This window comes from Serinus canaria, chromosome 5, assembly GCF_022539315.1.
Source record: "Serinus canaria isolate serCan28SL12 chromosome 5, serCan2020, whole genome shotgun sequence".
Classification (NCBI taxonomy): Eukaryota; Metazoa; Chordata; class Aves; order Passeriformes; family Fringillidae; genus Serinus; species Serinus canaria.
The window spans coordinates 21,682,214-21,692,994 of NC_066319.1; the positions used below are offsets into that span (position 1 = coordinate 21,682,214).

At 38.8% G+C, this 10,781-nt stretch overlaps 1 protein-coding gene across 1 annotated transcript in view; it reads left to right on the forward strand.

Annotated features, from left to right (window-relative positions):
• Nucleotides 1–10,753, forward strand: part of HSD17B12 (hydroxysteroid 17-beta dehydrogenase 12) — an 83,098-nt gene extending 72,345 nt beyond the window's left edge. The window contains 3 exon segments of the mRNA XM_030240022.2: nt 2,292–2,357; nt 8,756–8,905; nt 9,058–10,753. Of these exon segments, the coding sequence (XP_030095882.2) occupies nt 2,292–2,357; nt 8,756–8,905; nt 9,058–9,162 (321 nt within the window). The 3' untranslated portion in view covers nt 9,163–10,753.
• Nucleotides 10,754–10,781: the final 28 nt, after the last annotated feature.

Genomic DNA, 10,781 nt, shown 5'->3' on the forward strand with positions numbered 1-10,781 from the left:
AAGTTACAGGTCGAATAATCTGCCTGTTCTCAGCACTGCCTATCTTCTCCTACAACAAGATTAGTAAGCATGAAAGTGACTCCCCTAATGTAGCTGTAGAAAGACTGTATCTGCAGTTTCTAGGGTTTTTTTCTCCCCTCATCTATTTAAAGGGGATTTAAAGCATAATACCCTTCAGGTGTAAGTCAATGACTTTGACTAATTATCAGGAACAAATGCGGTCTTTAACCTTCCTGTGGAGAGTCCCTAGTTTACACTGGAATCACTCTTTTAAAGGAATCATAGTGCTATATTTTGACAGGTTTATCTACCTGTGTTAATGCTAATGAGAAGTGAAATATGATTATATCATTTCCCACCTCACCCCCATGCCTCTACTGTTTGGATTTGTTATTAGATATTTGGATATCCAAGGAGAAGAAATTTTCTAACGTGTAATGCTTATCTGCTTATTCATGGAATGTTTACTTAGAGAGCATTCTTAAGACTTCAGGTTCAAGGTTGTTGGGGGACTTGAGCTTGTGGAGGTAGAAAACCCCAACGTCTTTTGAAATAAATTCTTCAAGAAAAAAAACCTCCAAAACTTATTTGTATACTGGAAATTGCTTTCTCTTCTCATGTAAAATGAACATTTTCCTTATAGCAAGCTCTTTGCAACCAGTAACGAAGACAGTCTTTTGTACTTCATCTCCATATCTGGAGCAGTAGCTAGCATCAGAACTTTTGTCATGGAGGAACAGTTAGAAATTTGAGTGATTAATGCACTTTCATTAACTTAATACAGTTCTTTTTAATGGATCATCAGTATACTCTGTGCAGTTATTACACATGCACCTGACTGCTCTGTTCAGAAACTGCACCAAACTCTTTGGCATGTCCATGCAGGTATCTTACTGTTGCAAGAGGATGGTCAGGGGGTTCATTTCAATAGCTGCTGCTAGGCCAGGCTTTCAGTCTTGTTCATGTTGAGTACTGGATTTTGTAACGAACTTATACTCAGGGGAGAGGGGGAAAGAAAGAACAGCTGGACAGCAGATAAGCTTTTTATGCTTTAAGGAGCCTCCTGCTAGCTTATACATGCAACTTGAAGAAGAAGAGTGAAAGGACCTCCCTGCTATACAGCAAAATCCAGTTTAACTTCAGATCTTCCAAGTATGCTCAGAAGAGTGTCTTTAGAAATAGTCCAGCAGTGTGGAAGTGTTTCTGTTACTTCCTGTATAGGCTGAATTCAGTGGGATGGCCTGTATAGGAAAAACACTGGCCACTGCCAACTCTAAGTGCTGGCTTCAGTTAGAACTTGCATTAAACCACTGGGGACATGGTAACCAAAGGAAACTGTAAAGGAGGTGCAGTACTAGAGCTTTGCTGCTTGGTTTGAATCTGGTGTGAAGCAACTGCTTCTTAAATAGTTCAACTAATTTACTTAGTATTTATTTTAGCTTCAGGTATGGATGGGATGGAATAGTTCATTCAGTTAAAGGTACTTCATTGGTCCCACTTGGCTGTATCACTTCTCTTAAACAAGAAACCATAGCAGAACTTGGTATTTTGTCTCATTGGACAAAAGGGTAAGGTGGAAATGTGGTTTAGAAGAATTTGGGAAGTGGGAATCTGTGCTGGTTTGAACTGCTGAGTAGTCTTTGATTCTTAGGACAATATTTCCTGGCAGGGTTAAGGAGGTGGCTGTATCAGCTTTGAGAGTATCTTGAAGGCAGGTGCTAACATCCACCTTTTAAGCTCTTTAACTTCTTTCTTTGAACTTTCAGTCTTGCAATTTCTAAAACTTCCAGGAGTTTGGAAGAGAATCTGTGGAGGTGGACTTGAGGATTAGAGAGAAGTGTCACCATAGGGTGGCATTTTTTAGAAGTGTAAAGGCAGAAGACTAAGTGTTTAAACACTATGTTCTAAAAACCATGCACAAGAGGAACCCAATTAAATCACTCTTAAAAATATCTAAGATGACATTAAGTAGTGAACAATGTGAATGTGAAGTTGTCTTTACCTCTTTTAACTAGGCTTTATTTAACAAATCTAGTTCCTTTTCCTTCTAAATTAAAAAAGGGTTTATTTGTTTAGATTGAGCCTTGCTTCTGTAAAAATACTTCATAAGCATAGAGTTTCTATTTGAATGGCATTGCTCTTGTATGCAAAGTTTCATTGAAAACCTAGGGTTTTCACTTTGAAAACAGGAACTCCAAATAGTAACTCAAATACTCTTACACAGAACTGTTAAACTAGAGTTTCCATTGTAACGTGTACAGTGCTGCATGTTTCCCTTCTTCTCTCTGCAGGCATTTGTGGATTACTTCTCCCAAGGCCTCAATGCAGAATACAAGAGCAAGGGCATCATTGTGCAGGTGAGTAGCTTGTTTCATGTAAGTGTGGTTACCACAGCAACATTGATGTCTTGGCAACAAAAAGGAATCAGCATATTCTCTTATTCATGAGTGTGTGACACAGATTAAGGATAAGGATTTCCTTTGATCCCATTAGCAGCTTTCTTAAATTGCTCTGAAACCATGGGTCTTGAAGCAACAAAAGACATGGTTTGATTTTGTGTGGTTTTAGCTGATTGTGCTAATTGAACCTTTATGGATAAAGTATTCCATAAAACTGTGCACAGGGCTGTAGAATGCATCTTTATGAAGCTTCATCTACTGGAATACATTTGTGGAATGCTTTTGTACAGGCATTCCATGGGTAACAGCTCTAACAACTGGAATAGTAGAATCCCTGCAGTGTCAGTGAATCAACTGCTAATCTAAGCATAGTTGAAGGATGAACAAAAGCCTCAAAGAGCCTTCACGTGTAAATGACTGATTTAATTTTCTGTATTGCTATAGCCCTCCTTGCCCCCTCCCCATTTGTTTACCTTCCTTGATTTTAATTATTTTTGGCATGGTAAAAAGCAAACCAAGCCAGTTTCTCACAGCTTTATAGGATTTTGCTTTAATATCACTTCTCAGAAACTCTTTAGTGTTTGCTTCCAAATCTGGAATTTCCAGCTTTGATCACAAACAGTGAACCTTCCATTGCTGATTAAACCTCTCCAGAGCAAGAATCAGTTAAATAAAAGTAGTATGAGATCTTAGCTGCACTGTGAAGACAATGGTATCTCTCTTTGAAATTCAGTTAGGGATCTTGCAAACAGGGTTACCTATGTCCGTGCCTCTCATTCCTCTCTTCTGTGTGGTGGTTCTCAAATCCATTTGAACTTCAAAGGCTTCATTAAAGGTAAGGCACAAAGTTGCCTGCTTTAAATGTGTAATCATTATACAAATGAGCACAACTCTTATTACTGGCTAATCCTATAGGGAAGCTGTTAGCAGATTAGGCCTATGTTACCTTTTTGATGTGCTAGATTATTTTTTCCTTTTAAGTATATTTAGCAAAACAAGAACTCACCAGAAAATGTCCTTCACATTTCCTGAGAATGGATTGCATTAAGAAAAAAGACAGTTGTTGGGTGAGCTATTTCCATGTAGTCACCAGCCTTTTAGTATCGAGTTTAAATCTAGATTTATATCTGAAGAGGTGCTGTATATTTTGGGATCTGTGGGCAGGAGAGGAAGGTGGACCCTGAAAGCCTTCCAACTGCTTGACATTAGTTTTACACTGTTAACATTATAACTTGGAGTACAGCTCCAGGAGCTTGACTTCTCCCCTGGGCGCTTGATTCTGTGCCCTAGCACTCTGGGATGTGCAGCTAAACCAGTGTGCAGCAATGGAGGATGCATAAAAAGGTATCATTCTGAACAAGTACAGGTTCAGAATATAGGGTCATTTTGTGTACTCTCAGTTCTGAAGTGGATTTAGCTGGAATAACTTTCAGTGTTTCATGTCTTCTTGTTACTTTCCCTTCTCACAGCTCCAAACTGTCCTGCAATGGGTCAATGTTAACCACATGGCAAGTTCCTTACAGCTTTCTCATCACTTCTGCCCTGCTTGATTACTTCTACCTCCTGTGTCTTTCAAATTGTATTACTAGCAGATTTAGCTCCACTATCAGACAGCTGTTCTTCAATAATTTTCATCTACGTGCAATGTAGCCCTCTCTCAGATGTCACATCACAGTCTCAAAATGAGACTCGAGGAACTGGTTAAGTATTGCCCTTTCCTATATCAATAATATCAAGTCTTCTGGGTGGACTTTGTTCCTGCTGAAGTCTGTCTACAAACTGAGCCAAAGGCCCCCCTTCAAGACACAGCTTCACTGACAATAAAGATGGTGTGAATTTTTTGGGGCCTGTGTTGTGGCACCACATCTAACCTCTGTTTTCTGGTGTTTTCTTAGGCATAGCTGCTCATAAGTTACTTCAGTGTGAGGGTGCTTAGAGACAGATGCGATGTGTTGTTTCTATGTGCAGCTTTCTCCTCCTCCCCAGATTTTGTCTAAATAGTACTCTTAGCAGTTGGAGAGGAGAATGAAGGAGGAGCAAGAACTGTTTGTTGATGACTATGGAGGAGTACCTATTGAGACTGTAAAGATAAATAACCCAGTAACTCATGCTTGGATAAAGGCATTAAGCACAATATGAATGTACATAGCGTAGGAAAGGTTTTCTAGCTTTTGGGTATAGAAAAGCTAGGGAAAGGGTTTTTAATGTCTTACATTTTTAGGATTGCAAACAAATGAAGAATTAAATCTAACTTTCTGTATCTACAGTTATGTTTTCCTGTATAAAGCTTCACAGGTTGTGGTAAACTGTCTTTTTGTGACTCTGGTGTTGGCTTAGGATGCTGAATTCCTGACAGCACTGCTTTTTATCCCTTAAATGTAGACAGTGAATTGCCATTGAGTTATGTGGGTCTGATTATCAATAGCTGTCACAGCTTCAATTTGTTATGCTAATTTTGTTGCAGGTCCATGTCCTTGTCCTCTTGTTTCAGCCTAAGTCACTCTAAGCCACTAATGAATATTACAAGCACCTTCCTGTGAAGACTAGCTGACTTATCTCCTTCAATCCCTAAGGAAGATTGCATCCCTCTTAGATTTTTTTTTGAAGTACATCTCTATAACCTTCAGAAGCATTACACTTTTAATTCCAGACTTGCCCTTCCAGCTAGATGATCGTCATTGAAACCAGTTAACTTCTGCCATGCAATACCTGCAGAGTACCGCTGTGTGAAAAGCAGAAACAAAGTGCTGGAGGGATTTTATCAGTTTCTTCATATCAGCCTCAAGTATGTGTCTTGCTGAAGTGGATTACCATCTGTGGAAGCTTAGTTTTGATAGTGCTTTTGTTGCAGTGTAGCCATCTTTGGATTAAAAATATACTCTGATGGCTGATAGGTCTGCTTAATTTTTCAGAAGCAGCACAGTAATAGCATAGGTTAAAACTTCGTGTGCGTTTACACAGGGAAAAGAGGCAAACGAAAAGAAACAAGGAAGGTGACCATAACTTTTCTCAAGACTTTCAGAAAGATCTCCCCTTGAAAGATTTCTGCAGACTTATGAAGTTTTTGCTCTTTTAATATGGCTAGAAATATTGCTTGGTTCTTTGACCCTTTCTTTTATTCTCATTTTAAACTTCAGGTAGTTATTGGCATTGCCACTCTGTACTTCAATACTGTGCATAGCAAAAGTATAGTGTGTTCACTCTGTAAAATACTAGACCACAAATTCATGAAAATGTTCATTTAAAAAGGATTACCAGAAAGTTTTCTTACCCTAACCTCCTGCTTTCCCAGCAGCTGGATTGCCTAGCAATTAACAGTGGGATTGCTACTGGTACTAGGTCACAGGCTAATTGTGGCTTTATGCAGCCAAATCTTGGAAACCTTCAAGGGCAGGGGTGCTGTGAGCTCTCTGGACAGTGTGTTTGAATTTTATACTGCTCTCCTAGTAAAAAAGCTTTCTCCCTAATGTCCAGTCTGACAGTCTACAGCCAAAATTGACAGTTGTCCCTCTTGACATTTGATCAGGCATTACCTAGAGGAGTTTGTCTCTTATCTTCATAACTACCATGGAAATATTTTCAGGTGAGATGTCACCACCAGCTTCCTTTTCACAATACTGAATAGGCCCAGCTACATCTCCAGGTATTCACAAAAGTTTAATGTCACCAAAGTGATGTTTACTAGCATTACCTTCCTTCCTCCAAAAGCATTTTAGCTTTGCTGTTTAGCTTTCTATACACATCAGCTTTGGTTGATGTAACTTTTCCATTTCCCTTTTATGTTCCCCACTCTCCTTTTTCCCACTTTGGAAAGGGAAGGAAACTTATTTGGCAACACTGGAGAGTTCAGGTCTTTTTACTTTTTTAAAAGTAAGGTAAAAAAGGTGATAAAATTGTGTAAACAAGCTGTTATGACTTTGGAGGACTTATGACTTGACTGTTCAGGTCTTGAGGTCGACTTCTTACATCTAAATAATATTCAAGAACTAAATTTTGAGTGTGAGCTGATTTTAATAAGCATCAGAGCTATAAGCAGTAGCAAATGTCTTAAGTGAGCAAGACACATTGTACTGACATAAGCTGCTTTTAAGGCATGTTTTGAAACTGTAGTGCAGGCTAAGCTTTCCCTGAATAAGGAGAGTTATTTGTCCAGGTAGTGTGGCTTATATCTGTCTGAATGTAAAATGCTGGAAGGCCTTAAGGAGTGATTTTCTTTTAAATCTGTTATGCCTGTTTTAGATACAGTTCATGAATCTCTGAATTCCTTGTTGGAAGGAGGAAGGGGAGAAAACGAAATAGATTCAGTATGTCTCTTGATATCTATTAAAATAAGGTCCAGTTAATACAAAGGTGGTAAATCTAATGTATCTGAAATTAAGTACCTGCCTTTTTGTTTTCCGGAGTGCTTCTGAGAGAAGAAAAACATTGGAGTGTGATCTCATGTTTCTATGTGCCTTGAAGTCTGTGGATCAATCCAGTAGTGCTGCCATATGCTTGCTTTTTCAAGTATTCTCATGCACAATTGTTTGCCCCTTCGTGCTATCCAGTGGTGTAACTGGGTAATTTAGTTCACTTCTGAAGTCTGTTTTGAGTAGAGAAAGAGAATAGATCATGTCTGTTGCACCTTTCTTGGTGGGGATGTTGTAGAAATAATTTGGTGGTGAATAAGAAGCTTAAAATTTTAACTTAGAGATTCAGCTTAGAAATGCAATCTGAAAAATAGATGTAGTTCACATTCTGGAGCTGAAATGAGGTGCTTATGATGCTAGGGTAGCAGAATGATTTGTTTTCTTATCCAAGCATTTGTATCTTTTGGTGACTTTAAAGGCAGTGGTAGCTGCTTTCACTTTTGAAGTTTAGGTCTCCATGTTTTTCCTACCCATTTGAAAGTGGACTCATGTAGTATATTATTGAAAGTCCTACTTATAGACAGAAGGGCAGAGTTTTCATGTTCTCAGGTGAAGGAATGAGCAGACATACCAATGTTTTCTGTTTGTGGTGGTAAAATTTCTGTTGAAATGTGTACAGCTATGGCATGGATACACACTCAGTGGGAACTGAAGGGGTCCTTTCCATGCTGTGCTGCTGAGAGCAACAGCAGATGTTTCTGAGTTCAGGCATGTGTCGTTCTTTAGGAGACTAACATGGGAAGCAGGTTTACAAACTGTAATTTTCCCAAATAGACTCTTTTTTGAGATGGTATTCTCATTTGGAGATGAATTAGCAGAAGTGGACACACTCTCAAGCATTTGCTGTTAAGTTATGGCTGTGGGAGCACTCACTAGATGGGCAGTAGTGGATGGATGTATTGAATCACTGACAGTGTCTTCGGAGGTCCTTGTCAAAGTGGTGATGAAGTTCCAACCTCTCTAGGTGTGTTGAGTTGTGGTATGTTTAATATCTGTTTCAGGGCTGTAGACCACGGCTTTTTTGATTACTTTTTTAGAGGCTAAAATTGAGGACAAGTTGAAAGCATTGCCAAAACCATGACAATGAGGAAAGAATATTGCTTTCTACTGTGCAAGTACATGTGCATTTCCCTTCCTTCTCCAGCAGCGTGGGGTTGGGATAAGTGCAATGAGGTTTTGGATCCTCCAGGTCTATCTTGCCCTACCATGATGTACATGGTATCTATTATTTGTGCTATCAGCATCCCTCCATCAATGTACATCTATGCTGCTTCCTCTTGTTTCTCCACTACAGACAGTTCTGACACCCAAAATCACTTTTCTGTTTTGCTTCCAAACATGGCTATAAAAGCTTATTACCTGTGCTCAGTTTCTTGGTCCTTCCTTCTGTCCTTCCACTCTGGTACTGAGCCCTGCTATGGAGCTACAAGCTCTGTGTTTAAAGTCTCTGGATGTTTTTTTCTCCTTCCTCCTCTGGCCTTTGTACAGGTGCCAAACTGAGGAGCTTCTGCTGTGAAATTTCCTGTCTTGTGTTCTGCACCTCCTTCCCAAGCAAACGTTGGGGGGTTACTACAGAGAAACAACAGTACAGCATTTTTTATTAAACAACTGGAATGAAGTTTTGTACTTACAAAGCAAATTGTAAGAATGGCTTTTCAACCCTATCCTTACAAGAGTGTTTTTTCTAGGGCTCCAGCTGGTGATGTTGACTGTCAGGAGACAACTGAACTATGTTGAAATATGACCCATGTGTTACCATGGGTCATAATTAAAAAGTTCTTGATCTTATATTGGGATCCCATTGTGATCTTAGAACTGAAAATAAGGCTGACTTAAGCTAAAATTTGGTGTACAGATTATTTGATTTCCAGTTACTTTAGATCCTTGATGGATCTGTATGTTATCTTGAAAGCATTCCCTGCTTAACGTGAGTTTTCTTGTGTGCAGAGTGTTCTACCATATTATGTGGCAACAAAAATGTCCAAAATCCGCAAGCCAACCCTCGATAAGCCCAGTCCTGAAAGGTATGTCAGAGCTGCCTTGGGCACGGTGGGCCTGCAGTCCCAGACCAATGGGTACCTACCTCATGCAATCATGGTAAGTCACCTTGGAAAATGTAAGGATCTGAAATGTCCTTTGTGTTTATTGTGGAAAAAAGAGTAATTAGTACAGGCTATAAAATGCTGAGATCTCACCCCCTCCTTTTATTTTAATTGGATTTGTTTTCTTGGTTTGTTTTTTTCTTTTAGGGATGGGTCATCTCTCTTCTACCTACATCTACTGCCATTAACCTAATAATGAAAACAAACAAACAAATACGGGCTCGCTATTTTAAAAAAATGAAGGAGAAGTAAGTGGGGAGAAGCTTGGTCTTGGGAACCTGGGACTCCTGCAAGTTCCACACCATGCTGCAACATCAAGTAGACCTAATGTTTTAAACATCTCCAATCGTAGGTGTGCTTTCTAACAAAAGAACAGTCTGGTTTTGAGGACACAGATGAAACAAGACTGTTGACTTCTAATATTGATTGAAAAATAGGCTTTATTTGTTTATAGATATTATGAGGGGTAAGTGCTTTGAACTAAAATTGCATTGTGCTTTATGAAATACTTTCATGGACCTGATCAGACATCACGCTCTTGAGGAACATCTTGGTTATATAGTGTCCATCGTATCTATTACTGTGCTCATGGGTGAAGGGCAGAAAAAAAGTAGTTCTTATATATTCCCAGACAGGGGGGCAGGAGAGGAAAGGGAGCATAATTATTTAAAAAGGTAACCTGGTACTGTTTCCAGAGTATTGACATCCTGAAGCTCACGTTTTGGATGCTTGCAAGGATTCTGCACTATCAGTCAGCTCGAGTGCTCCCGTGCTTACATGGTCCGGTGTGATTTTGTTGGTTATGAACTTGAGGGAAATGGGCCAAAACCAAAAATAAGTATAATAGCTCATCTATAAATATACACATAAAGTAACACTGCAAAAAGCATTTAAAATCTTGGATCTTGAATATGCATTCTAACTTTTCAGTAATATGTAATCTTCATGATTTGTAATAACATTTTTAAAAGTTCAGTGCCTGCTCTTTGTAATAGGTGGTGATAACACAATGTAGATAAATGTCACAAGTTACATGTTACATGCTGGTTGCTATGTAAAAGATTATGGGTACTTTAAATGCAGAGCTTGAAATTAGTTACTCTCCTTGTTAGCAACGGTGGTTTAAATTCTTTTTGAAGTTATGTATCAGTCTGTCTTTCTGGTGAGGTCCTTTGAAATGTGACTCTTGAATATTTAGATGGCTTTAAAAATGAGAACCAGGAAACATCTTAAAGAGTAGAACAGTTTTAATTTAATTGCATTTAAATTAACTGATTTTTTTTCATGGTTTTGTTCCAAAGTGGAATGCTTCTATAAGGCTCAAGTTACCTAACTCCTGGACACAGGGATCAGAGTGCATGAGAAGTCTGCACTGCTGTTGTCTGTATTTACCTACTCTTTATTGAAGATTTTGGTCTCTAACATTCCTTTTTATAAACCTAAAATGTATAAATCTTGCAAGGGAAATGAAATTGCAAGCACTACCAGTATTTTCTGTGGTGACTTCCTATGGTTGAAGAGGGGAGGTTTTTTCTGTCCTTCAAAGAATAATTTCAAGCTCTGATTTTGAAGTAAGATGTGTTGCACTGAGACATGATTTGGGGCTAACATTTCTGTACATTGAAAAACCTGAATACCGATGCAATGGTGCTGATCAAATCTGAGATGCAGATCCTATCCCATAGTTTTCTTAATTTTTTGGAACAGGGATGGTGAAGTTGGTGGTATTAGTTCTCTAAGAGCACGTGGTTTGGTTTGCTCTGGATCTGATGTGAAAGCATTGGACTAAAAAATCTGTATGTTTTTGACTTTGTAAAACAAATAAAATGGAAATTACTCTTGAGTCTTTAATGTGTTAGGTTTTTCTTGTA